This window comes from Hemiscyllium ocellatum, chromosome 2 (assembly GCF_020745735.1).
Source record: "Hemiscyllium ocellatum isolate sHemOce1 chromosome 2, sHemOce1.pat.X.cur, whole genome shotgun sequence".
NCBI classification, from domain to species: Eukaryota; Metazoa; Chordata; class Chondrichthyes; order Orectolobiformes; family Hemiscylliidae; genus Hemiscyllium; species Hemiscyllium ocellatum.
Genome location: NC_083402.1, coordinates 90,975,800 through 91,001,084, shown reverse-complemented (window position 1 = coordinate 91,001,084; position 25,285 = coordinate 90,975,800). Strand labels below are relative to the sequence as shown.

Below are 25,285 nucleotides of genomic sequence, written 5' to 3'. Positions count from 1 at the left end.
ATCTGTCACTTCAGATGCTACTCAGAAGTCCTGATCTGATAAAGCTGGCCACACCCATTCAGGCTGCATTCAAAAACTCAAGACATCCCAGCTGTTTACTCAAGTGGTGCTTGGTAGTCAGCTCTGCCTTACCACCTCTCGTTCAAGCTCTCTCTTAAAAGAAACCAGGACAAAATTAACTCTTAAAGCTACATCATTATCACAGCACTAAGAAATGTCTCAAAAGAGAGAAGCAAAGCATTAAGAAGAAACATACACAGAATAAATTCCAAACTAAATCCTACAAATTGAAAGCACTGCACATAGCAGGCGAGATTAAAATCGGAGATGTTTTAAGAGATTGCAATTAAATGAGACACCTTGGAGGGTTGGCAGGCTGGATGATATTATGGAGGAAGGAAAGGGTGAAGCCAAGGAGAGATTTGAAAACAAAGATGAGAATATTAAAAGCAAGATGTTGCATGATTCGGAGCCAATGTAAGTCAGTAGCAAGTGAGGGCTGATGTGTGAATGGAACTTGATGTAAGTTAGCTCTGATCTCCAGCATCTGCAACCCTCACTTTCTCCTTGATATAAGTTAGGGCAAGGGCAGCAGAAGTTTAGATAACTTCAGGTTTATGGACAGTAGAATATAGGAGACCAGCTAGGAATGTATGGAGTTGCCAAGTTTAAAAGTAACAAAAGGCCTGAATAAGAGTTTCAGCAGCAAATGAATTGAGGCAGAAGTGAAATTGAATAATCTACAGAGGTGGCAAAAGGCAGCTTTCATGATACTGCAACTAAGCATTGGGAAATTCATCTCAAGGTCAAACGTGTTATTAGATTTGGGAGCACACTGGTTCAACTGCAGTTAAGAGATGGAGTCAGTAGGGAATGAAACTCCTAGCAGAGAATGAAAATAATGGCTTCAATCTGCCGAAAGACAATGTTCATATAGCATTGGCTGTTGGATAAGCTGGCTGGTAATTCAGCAACAATGAGTCAAGAAAGGTGGTGGTGCGATAAAACGTTGCAGGTCTCATCAGTCGCAACATGGTAATGCTATTTTTCAGATCATGTTGCTGAAAGACAACATAAGGATTAGAAATAGGAGGAGACAAGGATAGATATTTGGAAAACACCAGATGTTACAGAGCAGGAGCAGGAAGAAAAGTTGTTGCAACTAATAATTTGGTTATGATTAGATAAACAAGAATGGAACCAGGCAAGAGCAGTCACAGATAGCTGGGCAACTGACTCAAACGTTGTCAACAAATCAAAGAGAAGGAGGGATTGTTTGACTGTGCCACCATCATAGGTTTCAGTGAAATCAAATACTGTGGATGCTGGAAATCAAAAATAAAAACTGAAATTCTCCTCTCCCCTCTTTCAACAAATCACATTTCTATCTTACTTCAGTTCTGAGAAGTCATATTTGAACTGAAACATTAACTCTGTTTTTCTCTATACAAATGTTGCCAAATCCACTGAGTATTTCCAGCACTTGGTTTCCATCCTATTGATGCCAGTACTATTTCAATACTGTGAGTTCAAACACTGACCTCTCAAAAGCTGGGTACTGATTTGAGAAGCAACATAGTCAATGACTTGAGAGAGGAAAGAGAGGGTAGAAATAGGTGGTAGATTACAAGAATGGTGAAGCCAAGGGCCTTCTTGTTTGTGCAGAGGTACGATGACAGCAAATTTAGAGGAGAAAAGAGAAAACACCTGATAAGGAAGAATAGCATCAGTGAAGTAGGTGAAGATTAGATTAAATTCCCTACAATGTGGAAACAGGCCCTTCAGCCCAACAAGTCTACACCGACTCTCCAGAGAGTAACCCACCCAGACCCATTCCCCTCTGACTAATGCACCTAACACTATATACAATTTAGCATGGCCAATTCACCTGACCTGCACATCTTTGGACTGTGGGAGGAAACTGGAGCACCCAGAGGAAACCCACACTGACACGGAGAGAATGTGCAAACTCCACACAGACAGTCGTTGGATGATCACCATTTTAATGGAAATAGGGTCAAGGAGACAGGACAGGATGAGCTTGGATAGGGTTTGAAAGAAGGAAGAGATAACTAGTGAAAGAAGCAAGTTCAGGGTTAGGACAGAAGGGAGCTTATACAGAAACTTGGCTAGAAGAATGGGCAGATGCAGTAAAGACAACTGGTGGTCATGATATCAATGACAGAGAGCTGAATGAGCCAGATCTAGCAATAAATGACTAAACCAGTTCTTGATCATAGCCCTTCAAGTCTACATCTCTTGAGCTCAAGATGATGAAAACGTAGGGCATACTAAGGAGAATGTCAGGGTGAGAGTATTTGTTTTATTGGATACTAAACATAAAGTGAGGGAGCAAGTGAGTTTTAGCAGATCAGTAGCTCTAAATAGGTTGTGGCAAATGAAGAGCTGAAGGTTTATCATTAAATTGGAGAGAGTGCCAAAAACACTTGTGAGGATGTTATATGGACTGGAGGGTTAGGGTTCGAAGAATAGGCTTGGACTTTTTTCCTGGTGCACAGGAGGTTGAGGGGTGACTTTATGGAGGTTTCTAAAATCATGAGAGGCATAAATAAAGTGAATAGCAAAGGTCTTTTCCCTTGGGTAAGGGAAAAATTAGATGCATATACCTTAAGCTGACAGGAGAAAGACTTAAAGGGACCTGAGGGACAACATTTGCATACACAGGATATTTATATGTGGAATGAACTATCAGAGGAAGGGGTAGGAACAGGTACAGTTATTTAAAAGATATTTGGACAGGTACATGAATAGGAAGGGTTTAGAAGGATATGGCCAAACCCAAGCCAATAAGACTAGTTTAGTTTGGGAAACCTGGTCAGCATGGATGAATTACACTGAAGGATCTGTTGCCTTGCCGTGTTACTCAAAGACTCAAAGTCTGTGAGAAGATTTGTAGCTCGGGTGCTCGTTGTTGTGGTTCTGTTCGCCGAGCTGGGAATTTGTGTTGCAGACGTTTCGTCCCCTGTTTAGGTGACATCCTCAGTGCTTGGGAGCTTCCTGTGAAGCGCTTCTGTGTTGTTTCCTCTGGCATTTATCGTGGTTTGTTTCTGCCGCTTCCGGTTGTCAGTTCCAGCTGTCCGCTGCAGTGGCTGGTATATTGGGTCCAGGTCGATGTGTTTGTTGATAGAATCTGTGGGTGAGTGCCATGCCTCTAGGAATTCCCTGGTTGTTCTCTGTTTGGCTTGTTGTATAATAATAGCATTGTCCCAGTCGAACTCATGTTGCTTGTCATCTGTGTGTGTGCCCACTAAGGATAGCTGGTCGTGTCGTTTCGTGACTAGTTGGTGTTCATGGATACGGATTGTTAGCTGTACGATTCGTATCTATGAACACCAACTTGCCATGAAACGACACGACCAGCTATCCTTAGTAGCCACACACACACACGACAAGCAACAGGAGTTCGACTGGGACAACACTACTATTATAAGACAAGCCAAACAGAGAACAGCCAGGGAATTCCTAGAGGCATGGCACTCATCCACAAATTCTATCAACAAACACATCGATCCGGACCCAATATACCTGCCACTGCAGCGGACAGCTGGAACTGACAACCGGAAGCAGCAGAGACAAACCACTATAAATGCCGGAGGAAACATCACAGAAGCGCTTCCTGATGAAGGGCTTATGCCCGAAACGTCGAATTTCCTGTTCCTTGGATGCTGCCTGAACTGCTGCGCTTTTCCAGCAACACATTTTCAGCTCTGATACTCCAGCATCTGCAGACCTCACTTTCTCTTCACAGGAGGCTCCCAAGCACTGAGGATGTCACCTAGACAGGGGACGAAACGTCTGCACTACTCAAAGACTCTTCAGTTCTGACAAAATAATTGGAATTCTGAAAAGGTACCTGGAAGCCAAATCTTTATTTTATGGTTGGGGGGAGGTTTTGGTTGTGGTAGTGGTGTTGTCCTGGGGCACATTCAGAAGGTGGAGCTATTGCATTCTAAAGTTGAATGTTGGTGGAAATCAATATAAAGAAATAATCAGCAAGTACCTCATCTGTGAATGATCTGAAGGGGAACTGTGATACAATTTGAGGCATTTACATTGAGGGAGAGAATCATGGAAGATAAGAGGGGAATGAACTCAGAGGAGAGAAATCATGATGAGGCAAAAAGGAGATTAAAATCGTTAAGGTTGGAAAATTATTCACCACAGAAGCTGAGAAAATAACAGTAGATATCTTAGTCACAATTTATTATCATATTAATGAGGAAGTACATCAGATGAGAATGAGAATTGAGAAAGGTAGAATATGGTGGAGCACTCAAAATGATCAGAAAATACAATAGGAGCGCAGGGATCAGAACAAGGGGTGATTTGATTGTAAGTCTAATAATGAAAATGAAATTATTGAGACCAGATGAGAATGGCAGTTTCCTTCCCTCAAGGAGAGCAGTGAACTGAATTGCCAACATGTCTCTAGATCCAAGAAATGTCATCGATCTTTAACTGACTTCAGAAATGGCCAAGCAAGCCATTCAGTTGTAATACTTGCTAGAAAGTAGCAAAAAAGGAAAAAAAATGGACTAGATGGGATCAACAAAGGCACCAGAAATAATACTGAAATACCATTCTCTCAACTCTGTAAAGTCCTCCTTACAACTAATGGCAAAATTGGGATAGGCATTTCACAGACTAGTCAGACAATAGCCTGACACAGTTAAATACTCAGAATCATATATTATTGATCAAGTCCCAGACAAGATCACCATCATTTGTGGGTATGACCTGCCACACCAAGAGGATAGCAATATACAGAAGGGAGCAAGTTGCCCTAGCAGTGCTCAACGTTGACACCAAACCCCATGAAATCTCATGGCATCAGGACAAACATGGGCAAAGAAACATCCCGCTGACAATCATGTACTGTCCCTCCCTCAGCTGATGAATCAGTACTGCTCTATGTTAAAGTAAAAAATGAGGTCTGCAGATGCTGGAGATCAGAGCTGCAAATGTGTTGCTGGTCAAAGCACAGCAGGCCAGGCAGCATCTCAGGAATAGAGAATTCGACGTTTCGAGCATAAGCCTTCAGGGCTTATGTTCGAAACGTCGAATTCTCTATTCCTGAGATGCTGCCTGGCCTGCTGTGCTTTGACCAGCAACACATTTGCAGCTGCTCTATGTTAAATCCCACTTATTACCACGTATAGCCTCTTCCTCAACTGATGAATCAATTTGCTTCAGGGTAAATACCACTTGGAGAAAGCACTAAGGAAGCACCAGAAAGAGAAGGTGTCACTGCCCACTAAGAGCTCCGTGCAGCAACACCACTATTGACCAAGCTGGTCAAGTCCCAAAGGACATAAAAGCTAACTGAGTCTGAGGCAGGTGGACAAAGCCAACAACAGGGAAAACAGTATTTGATCTCCATCTCAGTAATTTGCCTGCCACAGATGCATGTGTCCATGACAATATCAGTAAAAGTAAGTCCCATGTTCACATTTAGAATACTTTCCAGTGTTGTTTATATATTATAAAATTTGAAGGTAAAGTCGTCTGAGTCCTACCAGACCATAAGGCTGACCTCTCATTCAAAAGAGAGGATTGGTAGTGGTTTAAATTTAAGGGCACCACACCTCAGGCGAGAGGAGAGGTTGAGAAGCAGAGTGCTTCACAGTAGCCTCAGCCAGTGATGGAAGTCAACCCATGCTGTGTGCATCATACGTCATTGAAATCAATGTCCGGTCAGTCCCACCAACCCTCATGCTAAATGGGGATGGATTTTGAATAGGTTTAGCCACACAAAGTTGGGCATCCATGAGGTGATGTGGGCCATTAGAGGTGTAGCATCAGGCATACACGCAGTCTTCAATTTACAAACGTCTGACTTATCAGTGCTCATACGTGCAAATAGAGGGATGTATTAATACTAATTTTCAACATCTGACATGAAAACATTTTCTTCACATTTATCATTAGCCATTTTATATTGTCTGATATTGTGTTCTGACTTGTGACAAATCAACTTGCAAACATCCTCAAGAACAGAACGTGTTCGCAACCCAAAGACTGCCCACACCTAAAAATAAGGTGTCGACCTGGTGGATAACAAAACAGGTAGTGCCAAACAATGGAAGCTGCAAATGATAGAGGTAAGTAATCCCACAACCGATGAATCAGATCTAAGTTCAGCAGTCCTGACATGCCCAGTCATGAATGACAGTGGACAATAAACTCACTGAGGGAGAACCATCTTTCATAATGGGGGAGCACATTGTGCAAGAATCTTCAGTCATAAGTGCCAAGTGATCCATCTCAGATTCCATGAGTGGTCCCCACCATTACAGATGCTAGTGTTCAGCCAGTTCAGTGCACTTCACATGACATCAAGAAATGGCTGGGAATAGTGGTCACTAAAAGTGCTATAGGTCCTAATGACATTCCAGTTATTATATTAGTCTTTAGTGTGGTAGAGTGTGCAAATGTTTGTGGATTATGTTGAGGACCAGTGCTCCAAAACTTGCTGTGCCCTTTACCAAGCAATGCCAGTACAACTACAATGCTGACAATGTGAAAAATTACCCAGATATGGTTAGTAAGTTTGCAGATGACATTAGAATTGGAGGTGTAGTGGATAGTGAAGGGAGGTTCCCTCAAAGTACAACTGGACCTTAATCAGATAGGTCAACGGGCCGAGGAGTGGCAAATGGAGTTTAATTTAGATAAATGGGAGGTGGTGCATTTTAGACAGGCAAATCAGGGCAGGACTTATACACTTACTGGTACGGCCTGAGGAGTGTGCTGAACAAAGAGACCTTGGAGTGCTGATTCAGTTTCTTGAAAGTGGAGTCACAGATAGATAGGATAATGAAGGCGACGCTTATGATGCTTGCCATTATTGGTCAGTGATTTGAGTTGGGAGGATATGTTGTGGCTATACGGGACACTGGTTAGGCCACTAATGGAATACTGCATACAATTCTGGTCTCCCTGCTATGAAGTTTGAAAGGGTTCAGAAAAGATGTGCAAGGATGTTGCCAGGGTTGGTGGGTTTCAGCTAAAGGGAGAAGTTGAATAGACCGGGGCTATTTTCCCTGCAGCATCGGAGGCGGATGGGTGACCTTAGAGAGGTTTGTAAAATCACGAGAGGTATGGATAAGGTGAATAGATAACGTCTTATCACTGAGGTGGCCAAGGCTAAAACTAGAGGCCACAGGTTTAAGGTGAGGGGGAAAGATTTAACAGGACCTAAAGGGTGACTTTTTCAAGCAGAGGATGGTGTATGTACGGAATGGGCTGCCAGGGGATGTGATGGAGAATTGAATTAAATTGAATTTATTGTCATGTGTGCCGAGGCACAGTAAAAAGCTTTGTCTTGCGAGCAATACAGGCAGATCACATAGTTTAGTAACATAGATAGTACATAATAGGTAAACAGCAGCAAAAACAAAAACAAAAACACAGTTACAGGCGAAGGTTAAGAGTTTGAGAGTCCATTTAGTCTTTTAACAACAATAGGGTAGAAACTGTTGCGAAATTGGCTGGTGCGTGTTCAGGCTTCTGTACCTTCTCCCCGATGGTAGAGGTTGTTGAAAAACATTGCCAGGGTGGGATGGATCTTTGAGAATGCTGGCGGCCTTTCCTTGACAGTGGGCCTCATAGATAGATTATATAAATGAGAGATGAGTCTTTGTGATTGTCCAGGCTAAGTTCACCATTCTCTATTACTGTCTCCGATCTTGAATGGCCAGTACCTGGCCATACCAGGTACTGATACATCCAGACAGAATGCTGTTGATGGTGCACCTATACAAGTTGCAAGGGTATTCGCCGTCATGCCAAATTTCCTCAGCTGCCTGAGGAAGAGGTAGTGTTGTTCGGCCTTTATAACCAAGGAAGCTTGTTGTGGATGACCATTTCCAGGAGTTTGACACTCTGCACTCGTTCCACCTCTGTGCTGCTAATGTGTAGGGGGCCATGAGTAACATCCTGCCGAAAGTCAATAATGAGTTCCTTGGTTTTACTGGCATTGAGAGCTAGGTTGTTCCCAGTGCACAATTTTTCTAGGTCTTCCACCTCCCTTCTGTAGTCTGTTTCATTGTCATCTGAGATTTGACTGACTATGGTGGTGCCATCAGCGAACTTGTAAATAGCATTAGTCGGGTATAAAGTGAGTACAGTAGGGGGCTGAGTACGCACCCCTGGGGGCTCTAGCGTGGAGTGTTAGTGACGTTGATGAGGTATAATTACAACATCGAAAATTCATCTGGATGGTATATGAGTAGGAAGGGTTTAAAGGAATATGGGCTAAATTTTGGCAAGTAGGACTAGGTTTATTTAGGATATCTGGTTGCCATGGCCGAGATGAACCAAAGGGTCTGTTTCCATGCTGTGTCCAAGATTCTATGTATGCCCCATACACAGATATCCAACCCAACCAATTACCATCCCATCAGCTTACTTTAATCATCAGTAAAGTGATAGCAGAGTCATAAACAATGCTATCATGCCGCACTTCTTTAGCAACAACCTGCACACTGATGCTCATTTTGGGGTTTGCAAGGACCACTCAGATCCTGACCTCACTACAGCCTTAGCTTTGACTTTGACAAAAGACCTGAATTCCAGAGTTGAAACGCGAGGACTGTCCTTGACATAAAGGACACATATGACCCAGTGTAGCATCAAGGAGTCTGAGCAAACCCAGAGTCAATGGACATCAGGTTGTAGTCATACATGGCACACAAGTTATGGTTGTTGGAGGTCAGTCATTTCAGCTCTAGGACACCTCTGCAGAAATTCCTAAGGGCAGTATCCAAGGACCAAACATCTTCAGCTGCTTTACCAATGATTTTCCATGCATTATGAAGGTAGAAGTGTGGATCAATTACATCCTCTGATTGTTGTTTATAATATGCAGAACTCAGATATGTGCTTGGCAGCGACATCAACAACCAGAAGTCAATGCATCAGCATGCAGGGCATCTTGGAGCAGATAGGCAATAAATTCTGGAAGGGATACCTGCTGACAATTGCACCATGTAGAGCACCACTCGCTATTCCTCAGATATGAAGCAGTCATGTCCACATATAGCAAGACCCAGGTTAATATCCAGGTTTGGGCTGGCAAAACGACAAGTATCAATTGTGCCACACAAGTGTCAGGTAGTGATTATCTCCAGCAATACAATGAGATTCTATCATCCTTGATAATCAATGACAACACCAACATGGAAATCTCCACTATCACCCAGGGAGATACTGGGAAATTAATGGGACCATCCATTTAAATAGTGGGGCTACAAGAGCAGGTCAAACATGAGGAATCCCGCAACAGTAACTCAACTCCTGACACTCTGTCCTCCATCCACAAGGCACAACCCAGGACTGAAGTACTGAATACTCTCTAATTGCCTGGATGACTGCAACTCCAACAACACTGAAGAAGCATGACACCATTGAGGACAAAGCACTTGATTGGCTTCACATCCACGCTCTCTACCACCCATGCCCAGCAGCAGCACTGCACACTACCTAAAAGATATCCTGCAGAAATTCACAAAAGCTTCTTAGACAGAATTTTCCAAGTCCATGATCACCACGTACTAAGCGGAAGAGCAGCAAATAGATCAGAACACCAAGTTCCCCTCCAAAACCATTTACCATCCTGACTCAGAAACATATCACCATTCCTTCACAATCACTCAGTCAAAATCCTGGCATTCTCTCCATTATGACATTATTTATCTACCTAAACAAAATGAACTGCAGCAGTTCAAAAAAGCAGCTCACGACAACCTTTTCCAAAATAACTAGGGACTGACAATAATCGCTGGCCCATGACTGAAAAATAAAAAGAATAAATGCCTTGTTCATTAACATATGGATATTCTGGATGGAGGCCAGTAAAGGGGCAGGAATATCCGATCTATCATAAAATCCACAGGATTGGCAGTTTGAGGGTTGAGTAAGATTGGAGAGGAATTATTTTAGTATTATCTCCCAAACCACACAGCAGATGCCAGATCCACTAAGGTTTTCAGAGGACACCAAAACAGCTAGGGAGGGAAAGCTGGCAGCATATCCATGAGGGAGACGAAAGTGAGGACTGCAGATGCTGGAGATTAGAGTCGAGAGTGTGACGCTGGAAAAGCACAGCAGGTCAGGCAACATTCAAGGAGTATGAGAATCGACATTTAGGGCAAAAGCTGATCGATGAAGGACTGATGAAGGGCTTGTGCCCGAAACGTCGACTCTCCTGCTCCTTGGATGCTGTCTGACCTGCTGTGCCTTTTTAGCACCAAACTCTCATATTCATGAGAGAGTCAAATCAGCAAAGACAAGCTATTATTGACCACACTTCATAAAATGTGCACTGACACAGAACCTCTGAATCAATCACTATCATGTCTTCAAAAGGTTCCATCAGAAATGTTCCATTCAAATTTGTTCTTAAATTTTGAAATACTGTATAACTAATACCACATCCAGCAAATGAAAATCTCTGATAAATCTGATGGTATACTATAATGTAAATTAATCGACAAAAATAAAGATTATAGGATCCCTACAGTGTGGAGACATCCTTCGGCCCAACAACTTCACACCGACCCTCTAAAGAGTATCCCACCCAAATCCATTCCCCTACCCAATTACTCTGCAGTTACCCCTAACTATCACATTCCTGAGCACTATGGGTAATTTAGCATGACTAATTCACCTAACCTGCACACCTTTGGGTAGTGGGAGGAAACCCATGCTGACACAGGGAGAATGTGCAAACTCGACACAGTCACCCAAGGCTGGAATCAAACTCAGGTTCCTGGTGCTGCAAAGCAGCAGTGCTAACCACTGAGCCACCATGCCATTCCAACGAAAAACAAAATTCAAATTAAAGTAGTTTTACACCGCCATTATCAAGGATACAAAAGATGACAAGTATCTTTTTCTGTTCCAATGACAACTATTGTTCAGATAATGTATTCACATTTCAGCCTATTTCTAGTGTTTCAAAATATCCAGCTGCGTTAATGCCAGTGACTGAAAGTCTAATAACATTGGTTAAATGCTACCTTCAAATGTGTAAACACAATATTTCATGTAATTTTGGCTTGTTACTTTATACACCATAGGGCTGATTTCATGACTGGGAACTACCAGTGAGATGCAGTGACCACAGCTAACAAAAGTCAGTAAATTGTTCAACCTCATATAGTGGTTTTCAACATTTAAACTGTAAGTCATGATGTAGGATTTCCTGATCCATCTCACACATTATTACGCATCACTGGGGGCGCTGATCATGAATTGACCCTTAGATCTTTTTAATGCATTTTTTAAATATTGTATTACGGACATATAGCTATCACAAAAATAGATCAAGTTGTAAAAATTACAAAGCATGCGTTTTGTATAATTCAGCTCCTATTGTACATGGATTATCATTGCAAAAACAAATTCTAACCTGACAAGGACACTCAGTGACGGTGTCTGGGAAGGAGGTTGGGAATAAAATCACATCAGTGCAATATTATGCTATTCTTTGGAACTTGAATATAAGGAAGCAGTGGCGAGTAGCACATTGGAACAAGACTATGACTGAGTTGACAGTGCTCAAAAGTGAGTGTTGACAATAGAGATAAATATTTTTCGTATCCCAGCACTGACTATCTTAACCACAATGCACATAAAATCCACCTATATGTTTAAAAATAAATGTCAACACTTATTCAAGATAAAACCCAATATGTGGCCAATGAATCTGTTCACCGAATTAAATCAAATAACAATTTAAAAACCACGTGCTTGTTCAATTTTCATAGCAGCACAAATGTCAAACTACTTGCTGCTACTCACATTATTCTCAAGGTGTAGACATCAGAATTCCATTGATACTTAATCACACATGATATGCAATTTTCCGTGCACTGAACTCAAGGGCAATTTTTAAATAACTTGTATTTATATAGAACCTTTAATGTACAAGAGCCCAAAAGTGCATCATAAGGGACTATAATGGAAAATGTGACACCAAGAAACATAAGGAACTACTGGATCAACCTTTTAGTCATCTGTCCTAAGAGGTGGAAAGTGAAATAGATCTTTTCCCTGGGGTGAGGGAGTCCAGAACTAGAAGGCATCGGTTTAGGGTGAGGGGACAGATTTAAAAGTGACCAAAGGGGCAACACTTTCACCCTAAGGGGATGTATGGAATGATCTGCCAGAGGAAGAATTACAACATCTAAAAGGCAAGAGTATATGAATAGGAAGGGTTTAGAGGGATATGGGCCAAGTGCTACTAGATTAATGTAGGCTACCTGGTTAGCACGGACGATTTGGACTATTTCTGTGCTGTACACCTCCATGACACTAAATAGAAAGCAGAGTGTTAAGGAAAAGAATTCCAGGACTGAGGGTCTGGATAGCTGAAGGCAAAGCCCCCAGTGATGGATCAAAGATATTCAAATGTCTACAAATAAAGCATCATGAAATCTCATGTTTTGTTAGTTTCAAGGGGTTACAGTTGGGATGTCAAGAAGAAAATGGAAAACAAAACTTGAGAATTTTAAATTTGACATATGGCTTAACCAGGAACCACTAGTGGGACTACATTAATTTAAGATATCTGGTCGGCATGGAACAAGTTGGACCAAAGGGTCTGTTTCCATGCTGCATAGCTCTACGACTCTATAACACTATAGGTCAGCAAATATGAATGATGAACAGGTTTGGTGCAAGGTAAATTTGGGCATCTGAGCTTTGGTTGTGCCAAGTTTACAGAAGGTAGAATATGCAAAGCCAGTGAGGAGTGAGTAGAATAGTCAAATAATAGTCAAAAAGGCATGAATGAAGTGTGGAGGAGAATCAGGCAATGATACAGAGATGAAAATAGGCTGTCTTAATGATGTGCAGCTATGTGGCCAGAAGCTTCCAAATGAAAAACACCAAGGTTCTGAGAAGTCCATTTAGAACACAGAACAGTACAGCACAGTACAGACCCTTTCGCCCATGATGTTGTACCGCACATTTATCTTAATCTAAGATCAACCTAGCCCACATACCCCTCAACTTACTGCTTCCCATGTGCTTGTCCAGTAATCGCTTAAATGTCTCTGACTCTACTACCACTGCGGACAGTGCATTCCATGGACCTAACACTCTCTGAGTAAAGAACCTACCTCTGACATCGCTCCTATATCTTTCTCCAATCACTTTAAAATGATGACTCTCATGGCAGCCATTTCTGCCCTGGAGAAAGGTCTCTGGCTATCTACTCTACCTATGCCTCTCATTACCTTGTACACCTCTATCAAGTCACCTCTCTTCCTTCTTCTCTCCAGTGTGAAAAACCCCAACTCACTCAAGCTCTCTTCATAAGACAAGCTTCCCCAATCCAGGCAGCATCCTGGTAAATCTCCTCAGCACCCTCTCTTCATTTTATTTCCTAAAATGAAGCAACCAGAACTAGACACAACATTCCAAGTATGGTCTAACCAGGGTTTTATAGAGCTGCAGCAAAACCTCACGGCTCTTAAACCCAATTCCCCCATTACTGACAGCCAAAATACCTTCTTAATTTCAGCCTTAGTTATCAGGGAGATGGATGAAATTGGATGGTAGGGAACGGATTTCATGGCAAAGATCAAAGTGATTTGATTCCATTTTTCCAACATTTAAATGAAGGAAATTTATGTTCATCTCATAAAAATAGCTTGATAATGTGGAAATATTAAAGGGAAAGAGTGAAATACATGGTGGTACATGTACACATGGAAATTGCTGTGTTTTCAGATAACGTCACAACAGATGAAAAGACTGACAAAACAATTTATTTAAATCATTAAGTAGAAAATGAAAGCTAATGAATTTTATTGTTCAAACTTTAACAATGTATTTTATTAGCAAAGTTTTACATTGATTTGAGAATGAAAACCAATGAGAGTTTTTTTTCCCCAAACAAAATTACTGTCAAACTTTTGTGGTAGGTATTTTCTAATCAACCTGTTCAGAGATGTAATGACACACCTCTGGCACAAATGCGCCTTGAACCTGGGCTTCCTGACTCAGAGGTAGGAAACCTACCATAGCCTCACAATCGCCCCAGATCACTGCAATACATTTGCTTGTTATTTAGATCATTTAAATTTTAATTAAATTTTACAATTGTTTGAGAGTTGTAAAATTTACTAATCATCTGTGTTCAATAGATATAGAATGCAGACTTACAAGGTCAGAATTCGTTGCAACTTTTACATCCAAAAATCCTGATAAACTGGCACTTCATTAAAATCCATTCTCAGGTGTGAATGCAAAGGAATACCCAGCATTTATTGCCACATCTTTGTTGCCTTTCTTTTCAAGCCCTGCAACACAACTACCACATTTGCCATAAATCAGCTTCTACCTGTGTCCACTTAGCTCATCGTTGTGATTTAACTATATATCGTTGGCATTGCTAACAGCCAAGTCGCAGAAACTTTTAGTCCTACAGTCATCAGGGCAGATGCAAGAATACCAAATTTTAAAGGAAGTAGTAATAACATACTGCATGAGAAAAAGGTGCTGACTGGTTGGCAAATTAGTTCTATTTTGACAAGGGGTTGCCATGGAGAATGAACCCGGAAGCTGCTGTTCACATTCTTCTGTTTAATTTAAGAAAAGGTACAGTACTAAACCGTTCCTTTTTACAGCACTGGACAAGTCATAAAAAAAATAAGCCTGACTGATTATGTAATTCTTAGCAAATCAGGATTGATCAGCAAATGTTGCATACTTGTGAAATCTCATTTACTGTTCAATATTATTTTCTAAGATTTGCAGGCACTTGATGGCTGAGCCTAGTTTGTACTTTGTCGATTGTGTACAGCTGAAAGAACAAACTGTTTGTTGATGGTCTATCAGCCATTGTGCATAGAATCCCTGCAAGACAGAGCAAGGCCATTTGGCCTGTCAAGTCTGTATCAGATCTCTGAAGACAACATCCCACCCAAACCACTGACTACCCTATCCTTGTAACCGTACATTAACCATGGCTAATCCACATCCTGGGATACTATGGAGCAATTTAGCATGGCCAATCCACTTAATGTTCACATCTTTGGGCTGTGGGAGGAAGCTAAAGCACTCAGCGGAAACCCATGCAGACATGGGAAGAATGTGCAAACTCCACACAGATATCTGCATGCTTTTCCATATTTACAGGTTCTATCAGTAGCTGCCATATACATATTCATCATGTTCCCATTTATTTAAATCCTTTCAAGATTGAACTGCTTAAACGTTTCCACCTTTTTGCATAGTTTAGTTCACTGGTCCCAGGAATTAACTATGTGGTCCTTCTTTGCATTGCCTGTGAGGTTTGAGTGCCTTATTCATTTCTTGGAACCAACACTAAATAGAGTATTCATGCTGAAGTCTAGTCAAAAGACTGCAATATAATTCAATTCCCTAATTACTTTGTTCAATGCTGCTCATCTGCAGACAAGATAATGCTATATTTTCTGGGAAAGTTCAAAACCAATCTGACCAATCACTATTACTGGAAAATGCACTAGTGCCAGTACTGGATGAAAATAACTTGAGGCTTAACCATAAAGGTGTTCTATGCTCAAACAGCCTGCATTGCCTAGATTCACAAAATTGGAGAAGGCATTTGGTACCTATGAAATCCTATCTAAGGATGACAGGAAAGAAAATAAGGCAGAACAATTGGTATAAAATACTGTTTCTTTGCCTTTAATTCAATTTTTTAATGGACAAGAGAGCTTTAGAGACGTAGTGGTAGTGTCCATACCTCAGAACCGGGATGCCCAGGGTCAATCCCAACAGTTTCAGATGTGCACAATAAAGTCTTTGAACAGACTCATTAGAAAACATGTATAATTGCAATCGCCTATGAGCAGAAATACAAGGTACCACAATAAAAACAGTAACATAACAAACAGGTTTACCACACAATGTCAAAATTGCAGGCTACAAGCAACACTCGTCCAAAAACTCATGGAATCTCCCTTATGTTTATAACATGTTATCCTTGACTATAAGCACCAAGAAAACCATGATCATAAGACAGGGTGTCACCTCTCCACTTCTGATCACACTAAGAGGTCAGCAAATTCTGCTATTTTGGCTCCATAGTGACCATGTGTCTTGATGCAGAACCCGATACACAAATAGAAAAAATGGCTAACTCTCAAGATTTGTATAAATACAATCAAGCCAACTCTTTGAAACAACATGTTTATTTACCGCACCTTGCTGTATGACTTTAAAACATGGATGACATACAGCTATCAAGCAAAGAAGCTTAACAAGATCTATCTTATATCATGAACAGACAAAAATCATAAATGTGGCCACCCATTAAAAGACAAAACTCTTAAGTATTTGTTATTCATCGAAAGACCTGTAAAGTTGTCAAAGATGACAGAAACAGTTTCTGCATGGTAAGAAAACCAGAGCGAATTTACCAGTAAAATGTTAAAATCTCTGCTTTAAGGATTCCTGAAATGAAGATTCTAAATATTAAATCTCACATGTGGAAGACACTAGTTAACTAAATAGCAAATTGGAAACATCATCTGTAGGATTGCATGCATCTCCATGATGCTCAGTGGTTGCAGTGGGTTGGCTACAGTCACCACCCACTGATGACCACTTCAAAAGCAGCACCTGTGGCAGAACCTGCCTCTGTTTTAATTTTTCTCTACAGCCATGAGCACATGAAGTTACCCTATCCTAAATGATTTGTTTTGCTGCATGAAAGCATCAAGCAAAAAATAAAAGCATCAAGAATAAATATTTAAGAATTGTCAAAAATAGTAATAGTAACATGAGGATTATTTCTTAATTCAGCCTTTGGTCAAAATCTGGAAACTACTGTCAGAGAGTGTGGTTGAGCCAGGTTTAATCAAGACATTCAATTTGAAATTGGCCTGTTAATTGTTGCAAAGAAGTTGTTGCAAGAGCATAGGGATAGAACTGGAGTGTGGAAGATATGAACTGCTCCTGCAGAGGACCAACATGGTAATGGACATGGCATGATTCTAAATCCATCATTTTGGAAAGATGTCACCAACCCAGTCCAACATTTTCTGCTGCATCAATTTCAAGTTTGCAAACTGAATCAAAAAGTAACTGATTTTATTAAGTTATGTGGTAAGAGGTTTGAAAAATGCTGGAACAATAATGAAAATTGCATTTTCAACTCCTGTTATATTTTGTATTGCTCCCAACTTCAAGCACATTGTTTTTTCACTGATCCACTCCCACTTCAATTCTTTGAAAATAAGCATACGCACGTCAACAAAAAAAAACAATATTTCAGAATTAAGCTCTAGGATACTCCTTAGTAACTTTCACAAACTTACTTCTTTGAATGTCACCTCATCCTTCTGGCTCCGTTTTCTTTTACAGGAGCCTTTTCGATCTTTTTTATTGATCTTGATCCATTTTGTAACCTAAAGTTAATAATAATTTCAGTTACAGAAAATGATGCATTTTATTGAGTACATATTTTGGCACTGAGGCAATGTGTTCTTCAAACTTCCCACTAGTCTAAATATTTCTAACAGAAAATAATTTAAAGACAATGTTGAATAGACTTAGTTTATCAATGCAGAATAGCAGCACACTAAGTTTGTTTTTTCCTTGTTAAGCATCTTCCAAATGAATTAGTATATTTTTAAAAGAAAAACAGAAAACAAAACAATGCTTGAAATGCATAAAAGTAGTTTACCAAACTTCCATGTTATAACTGACAACCACTTATTAAACAATATCCTCCTCACCTCACTCTGCACTTCACAGACCAGTCGGTTTTCTGTCCATTTCAGTGTTTCGTCCAAAAGAGGCTAAAAGGAAGAAAGGAAATCAGAAATTCCACATTATCAAATCTCAAGGAACAAGAACTTTAGCTTACTTTTCAATTATAATTAAACTCACTACTGATTATGTTTTTTTTATTTGAATTTCACCGCCAGACCATAAGTAGTTACAGCAGAATAGTCCAATGTGTAAAAACACCATTACCTTGCTTCGTCCATCAGGGTGTTGCTCTCAGTCTGCCTTCTCACCCCTCCCTTCCACCCAGCCCATATCCACTACCGCTCCCTTTCCAGCCCACAACCACGATATCCCTCCTCCCAGCCTATACCCACCACCCCCTGATCCTGTCCACACCCACACAGTCTTTCATACCATACCTCAACTAGCACTGCTTTCCCCCAGCTTACATCCACCATCCAAGCGCACACCCGCCGCTCTGCCTCCAGTGCATGCTTCCTCTCCTCCAGCCCATTCCCACCACCCTTACTGCTCCAGCCCAAGTTCAAGTCCTTCTCCTGCACAGCCATAACGAAGTACCGTGAAAGCGACTGGCGACGCCTCCTTGCGGAATATTTTGAAGTTTATGATAGCAGCAAGAAGTAATGATTCCCATATTTTGTCTCGCTATCCCTGCTGTTTTAATAATAAAAAATCGACACTGTCGCTTGCGTGCCAGCACTGCAGCTGGCGGCTTGTCCCTTCGGCTGAGCAGAATTGGTTTGGGTTTGTGCTGCACGTGGTCGCTCCCGGTGCCGATCGCGGACAAACGGAGGCGCGAGCATTCTCCTCCCGCCGACACAAGGTTCCACACAGAGGGAAGGAGCGCCTCCGACTACCAACATGTAACTCCTCCGGTGCCTCCAGAAGGCGAAACTCCAACAAAAACAAAGCCGACTCACCCGACAAGGACAAAAAAAATGTTTTTTTTTGTTAGTGCGGTGCCGCCCCGTGTGTAGGTGGACGGTGTGTGGGAGCTGGGAATGTGAAAGTGAACTTGATCCAACATTGATCATTCAGCCAGAAAAAGCTTCATTGTCTCTCGGATACCAAACATAACTGAGATGTACTGTCCCAGCTAACCACTGTCAGGCTACACAATGACGGAATACTTTTTGGCAGCAATGCATTCATAGCAAGTTAATATAAATACTGTACAAGAAATTCTTTTCCGACTTTGCAATCAAGCGACACAGTTAATCTTCAATACAGCGTCCGAACGCGGTGTGCCCACTGAAACGCCAAAGCTATTCTCCGTTTAACATTTCAGTTTTGATTTCAATTATATGCATTTATTTCGCTTAGATTACAATCATCACTTTGAAATTATATGGCTTGCAATCAAAAGAATCAGCCTTTTGCCCGTGGTAATCTTATTTGATGAAACAGACTAATAGCTATTGAAAGTTCATCAATAGAAGCAGGGTTCTTAACAATGGAGTAAATTGCATCCGATTTATTATACTGTATGTTTTTCCAACGAAAGCCTTTAATCTAGCAGACGAGGTCTCAAGCGATATGCAGCAGTGTTATCAAACGACATTTGATATGGAAATGCAAACAAGAATATTAGCACGGGCGACCAAAAATCTAGTCAAATGGTAGGTTTTAGAAACTTCGTAGAGAAACAAAAAAAAAGTCAGGTTTAAAAGTAGATTTCTGAACATAGCAGTTGAAAGCACAAGAACCATTAATACTGTGAAATTGGCAGTTGTACAAAATAATCCGACTATTTTGAATAATCTGCAATCAGATCAATGTTAACACACCTTGCAACACTTTCATTCTTTTTTTGTGCGTACCATATTGTACTATCCAGATATCTGAAACCACCTCAACTAGAATGTTCCTTCCTCATGTGTATTACTCCGAGTCATTTCTAGACCTGCACATGTGGTGTTCTGGAACAACTATAGGACCTTGAAAACGTCACTGTAATGTGTTTTGCTGAAGTGTCACTGTTGGGAATTACAGACTAATTGAATACCCAGTTTCTCACAACAGTAATTCCTTATTGAGAATCAGAGAGTTGACGAGAAAGCTTTGTCACAGAAGTATGGTTTTGTCCAACTGTTCTTTTATAAAACAAAAGTCCTTTGATTTTTTTAGATTCCCGACAGTGTGGAAACAGGCCCTTCAGCTCAACAAATCCACACCAACCTCCGAAGATTAACCCACCCAGACCCATTCCCCTACTATTTCTTTGCCCCTGACTAATACATCTAACCTACACATCCCTCAACACTATGGGCAATTTAGCATGGCCAATTCACTTAAGCTGCACATATTTGGATTGTGGGAGGAAACCAGAGCATCCGGAGGAAGCCCACGCATACGAGGGAAGAATATGCAAACTCCAAGGCTGGAATTGAACCCGGGTCGCTCGGTGGAAGCTAGGGTTCATTAATTGTAGCATTTTGTGCCTTTTTTAATGAGGTAACAAGGCGGGAACAGAAGCTTCAAATACATCTTGGTCATTATCAGGCAAATATCGAAGTCCCAGTGGCACTGAACCTTCACCATCAAGTACTAGAAGTAATCAAGAGTACGACTTTAATGTGGCCCAGTTGAATCACCAGTAACAATGCAGTCATGTATGGTCTTGTACCTCATTGCATGATAAAATAAAGTCATTCCATCCATCCTCTGCCTCATTTTATCTCTGATAAGTTAAACTTCACAACAAATGGCCTGTGCACTTCACCTGATATTTCTCAGGTGGAGGCATTTGAATTTTAAAGAAAATCAGAAATCTAAAGTCTAATGATGACTACGAATCTATTGATGATTATTAAAACCTATTTGGTTCAGTAATGTCCTTTAGATTAGGAAATCTTCCTTCCTTACCTACTCTGGCATAGGCATGACTGTAGATCCACAGTTCATTTTTAAATGCCCTCAGGAATGGACCAGTGAGCCACTCAAATGTATCGAGGAGAAAGTGAGACTGCAGATGCTGGAGATCAGAGCTGAAAACGTGTTGCTGGAAAAGCGCAGCAGGTCAGACAGCATCCAAGGAGCAGGAGAATCGATGTTTCGGGCATGAGCCCTCTTTCAGGAATCCTGAAGAAGTGTTCATGCCCGAAATGTCGATTCTCCTGCTCCTTGGATGCTGCCTGACCTGCTGCGCTTTTCCAGCAACACATTTCAGCACTCAAATGTATCCAACTGTTAAAAGCCCACAAAAAGGAAATGAATCCAGATGGCACAGCTAGTATCCATCTAAGCACTGGAAATAAAATAAAAACACCAAACCCAGCCTGGTCAACCACACAAAATCACCTCTACTAACATCTGGGTGCTCATACCAAAACTGCACAGCTGCAAGACACAGTAGTCAACCATTAGCCACATATAGTCCTATTGATGATATCATATCCAGCAGACAAAGTCCCTGACAATACAATCAACATCCTAGGACAGGCCCATCTGTCCTGAGGCAGCAGGGACGAGAGTGTGGTGCTGGAAAAGCTCAGCAGGTCAGGCATCATCTGAGGAGCAGGAGAATCGACGTTTTGGGCATGAGGTTTGTGGGTCAGGGCTGAGAGATAAATGGAAGGGGGAGGTGAGGTTGGGGGGAGTTGTGGGGTATGGGGAGGTAGCTGGGAAAGCAATAGGTGGATGAAGGTGAGGGAGAAAGTCATAGGTCAGAGGGGGCGGTGATGGATGGGTCCGGAGGGCGGTGCCGAGTTGAAGGCTTGGGACTGAGATAATGTGGGGTGAGGGGAAATGAGGAAGCTGTTGAAATCCACATTTATTCCAAGTGGTTGCAGGATATGAGGTGTTCCTCCTCCAGGCGTCGGGTGGTAACAGCTTGGTGGTGGAGGAGGCCCAGGGCCTGCATGAAGTGTTCAGTCGCGGAGTAGTGGGTGTGGGTGTCCCAGAAATGTTCTCTGAAATGATCCGCAAAAAGGCGTCCTTGTCTCCCCAATGTAGAGGAGACCACATCGGGTGCAAAGGATGCAGTAGATGACATTGGTAGATGTACAGGTGAATTTCTGATGGATCTGGAAGGATCCCTTGGGGTGGAGGATGGAGGTGAGGGGAGTGGTGTGGGCGCAGGTTTTGCGCCCTGTGGTGGCAGTGAAAGGTGCCAGGTATGGTGTGTGGGCTGGTTTGGGGTGTGGACCTGACGAGGGAATCACATAGGGAATGGTCTTTTTGAACCATTGATTGGGGGGGGGGGGCGGAATATATGTCGGCAGTGGGGTCTGTTTGGAGGTGGCAGAAGTGGCAGAGAATGATGCGTTGAATGCAGAGGTTGGTACAGTGGAAGGTGAGAACGAGGGGGTCTGTCCTTGTTGTACTGTGAGGGATGGGGCTCAAGGGCAGTGGTGCATGAAGTGGAGGAGATGTACTGGAGGGCATCGTCAATCACGTGGGAAGGGAAGTTGCGATCATGGAAGAAGGAGGCTATCTAGGACTCTCTGAGGTGGAATTGGTCATCCTGGGAACAGATGCAGCAGAGGTGGAGGAATTGGGAATAAGGGATGGGTTTTTACAGGAGGTAGGGTGGGAGGAGGTGTAGTCTAGGTAGTTGTGGGAGTCAGTGGGCTTGTAATATATGTCTGTGGTTAGTCCTGAGGCAGTTGGGATGAATTGTCTGGGAAGGCCCACCATCAATTTTGGACCCGATGAAGTCGGGTCAAACATGGCCATAAAATCTCCTGCTGACTACCACGTACTGCAACCCCTCAAGCTGATAAATCACTATTTCTTCATGCTGAATGCAACTCAGAGGAAAACCTGAGCGTGGCAAGGGCAGGGAATGTATTTTGAGTGGAGAACTTCATCACCAAAAGTGTCTCAGCAGCACGTCTACTGACTAAGCTGGTCAAGGACTAAACAGCTGTAGAATTACAAGACTGGGTATGTGGTAGGTAGTGAAGAAACCAATAAGAGGGTAAAATAACACTTCATCCACACCAATCTGCATGTTGAAAACGTGTCTGTTCATGACAGCATTAACAGCACAGACCACAACGCACTACTTGTGCAGAAAAAGTCATTCACATTGTGAATAACCTCCATTGTGTTGTGTGGAACTGTCATTTTGCTAAATGGAATTGATTTCAAATAGATTTAGCATCTCAAGACTGGGCATCTGTTGGCTGTGATCCATCAGTATCACCGCTGTACTCCAACATAATCTGCAAGCCCACCATATCCCCCAATCTACCATTATCATCAAGTCTGAGGATCAACACTGATTCAATAAAGAGTTCAGGAGGGTATGCCAGGAGCAGCACCATGCACACCTCCAAATGAGTTGTCAACCTGGTAAAACTGATAACACAGGACTACTTGCAAACCAATAAAGCATAAGTAGCATGGGATAGACAGAGCTACACAGTTTTACAGCTAACTGATGAAGTCTTCTCTCTGCAGTCCTGCCACATCCAGTCGGAAATGGCGTGAGAAATTACAAAACTCACTGGAGGAAAAGGCTCCACAAACATTACCATTCTCAATGATAGGGTAGCCCAGCACATCAGTCTATTAGATAAGCCTGAACCATTTACAAGAAGTTTCAGTCAGAAGGGGATGATCCATTTCAGTCTCCTTCACGGGTCCCCATCACCAGACCTCAGCCAATTTGCTTAATTTTTCATGATATCATGAAATAGTTGAAGGCACTAGAAACTGCAAATGCTATGGACCTTGGTAACATTCCAGTAAATTAGTGAAATAACTGCACCCCTACCAAAGCTGTTCCAGTATAAGTACAATGCAGGCATCTACCCAACAATATAAAAAATTGCCCAAAAATCCACCCAGCCAATTATGCGTAACAGCCAGCTCTCAGTAAAGTGATGGAAGGGATGATCAACAATGCTATCAAGCAGTACCTCCTCAGAAATAACTGGCTGATATGCTTAAATTGGTCTGTGCGGAAGTGGGTGCTGCAGATGCTGGAGATTAGAGTGGTGCTGGAAAAGCACAGCAGGTCAGGCAATCATCTACAATCATCTTTCATTCGAGGAGCTGGAAAATTGATGTTTCGGGCAAAAGCCCTTCATCAGCCCTCATTCCTGATAAAGGGCTTTTGCCCAAAACATCGATTTTCCAGCTCCTCCGATGCTGCCTGACCTGCTGTGCTTTTCCAGCACCACTCTAATCTTGACTTAAATTGGACTGTGCCAGGACTGCTCAGCTCCTGACCTCTTTCACCCTTTGTTCAAACATGGATATAACAGCTGAATCCTAGAGGTGAGGTGAGAGTGACTGGCCTTGACATCAAGATAGCATTGTATAGTTGTGGCACCAAGGAACCGGAACAAAACTAGAGTCAATGGGAATCGAGAGAAAACTCTCCACTGCTCAGGGTCATCCATACAAAGAAAGATGATTGTAGTTGTTGGAGGTCAGTCATCTCAATTCCAGAACATCTTTATAGGAGTTCCTCAAGGTAGTATCCTAGGTCCAACCATCTACAGGTCTTTCATCAATGAGGTTCCCTCCACCATAAGGTCAGATTTGGGGATATCTGTGAATAACTGTATATTGTTCAATGCCACTCATAAACCCACTGAAGCAGTTCATTTACAAAATGCAGTAAGATCTGGATCATACTGACACTTGGGCTGACGTGTGGCAGTGCCAGGCATTGACCACCTCCCACAAGAAAGAATCTAATCATAGTTGATGCCCTTCTTCTCAACACCCTGGGATTACCGCTGACCAGAAAATGACCTGGACTAGCCACTAAATACAGTGGCTACAAAAGCAGATCAGGGACTAGGAATCCAGCAGCAAGTAACTCAATACTCTCCAAAGCCTACCCAACATCTACAAGGCAGAAGTCAGCGGTGTTACAGAAAATTGTTTCACTTGCACGTGAGAGTGTAGGTCCAACAGTTCAACTAACACTCAGGAAACTTTACGTCATCTGGGACAAAGCAGTCCGCTGATTGGCACCACAATCTATAAGCATTTATTCTCTCTACCATCAAAGCATAATTGCTGCAATATGTACCATTTAAAAGATGAAATTCAACAAGGTATCTTAGAAACACACAACCATCACCATGTAGAAGGGCAAAGGCAGCAATTACATGGTAGTACCATCACCACAAGGGCAACGAGTGATGAGCAATAAGTGCTGGTGAAGCCGGAAGCCCACATGCCTTGAATGAATAAAAATAGTAGCAATCTGAGGAACACTAACAAAGACAGTGATGTGTTTGTATTACAGACACACTTTTGTACAAGTACACTTCCTTTATCAGATATGAAATCAAAGATGTCCCAGATTTTCATTCACCAGTCATGTATTTGATCACAATCCTCAACATACAGTTAAGGAATAAGCAAATTTAGAGTCACTCTGCACAGCATATTCTGGAGATCAAAATACAGGAAACAATTTTGACAAATGCTGCCAGCACAACAGGCTGAAACCATTGGCAAGCATCTGTTGCATGTTGAAAAGAAGGTACCAATTTCAAAACAGTTGATAGTAAAAACCAAAAAATTGGGAGAGATCCTTGGG

General features: G+C 41.9%; 1 protein-coding gene and 1 long non-coding RNA gene across 8 annotated transcripts in view; one reads left to right on the top strand and one right to left on the bottom strand.

Moving 5' to 3' along the window:
* aopep (aminopeptidase O (putative)) overlaps nt 1-25,285 on the bottom strand; it is a 345,719-nt gene that overhangs the window by 126,891 nt on the left and 193,543 nt on the right. For all 7 annotated transcript variants that reach the window (XM_060838362.1, XM_060838356.1, XM_060838381.1 and 4 more), the window contains exons 12-13: nt 17,760-17,822; nt 17,340-17,429 (exon numbers count right to left, since the gene is read on the bottom strand). In XM_060838362.1, coding sequence (XP_060694345.1) covers nt 17,340-17,429; nt 17,760-17,822 — 153 coding nt within the window. The remainder of the gene's footprint in view (nt 1-17,339; nt 17,430-17,759; nt 17,823-25,285) is intronic.
* LOC132824151 (uncharacterized) overlaps nt 1-25,285 on the top strand; it is a 56,574-nt gene that overhangs the window by 27,988 nt on the left and 3,301 nt on the right. The gene's annotated exons all lie outside the window — the stretch shown is intronic.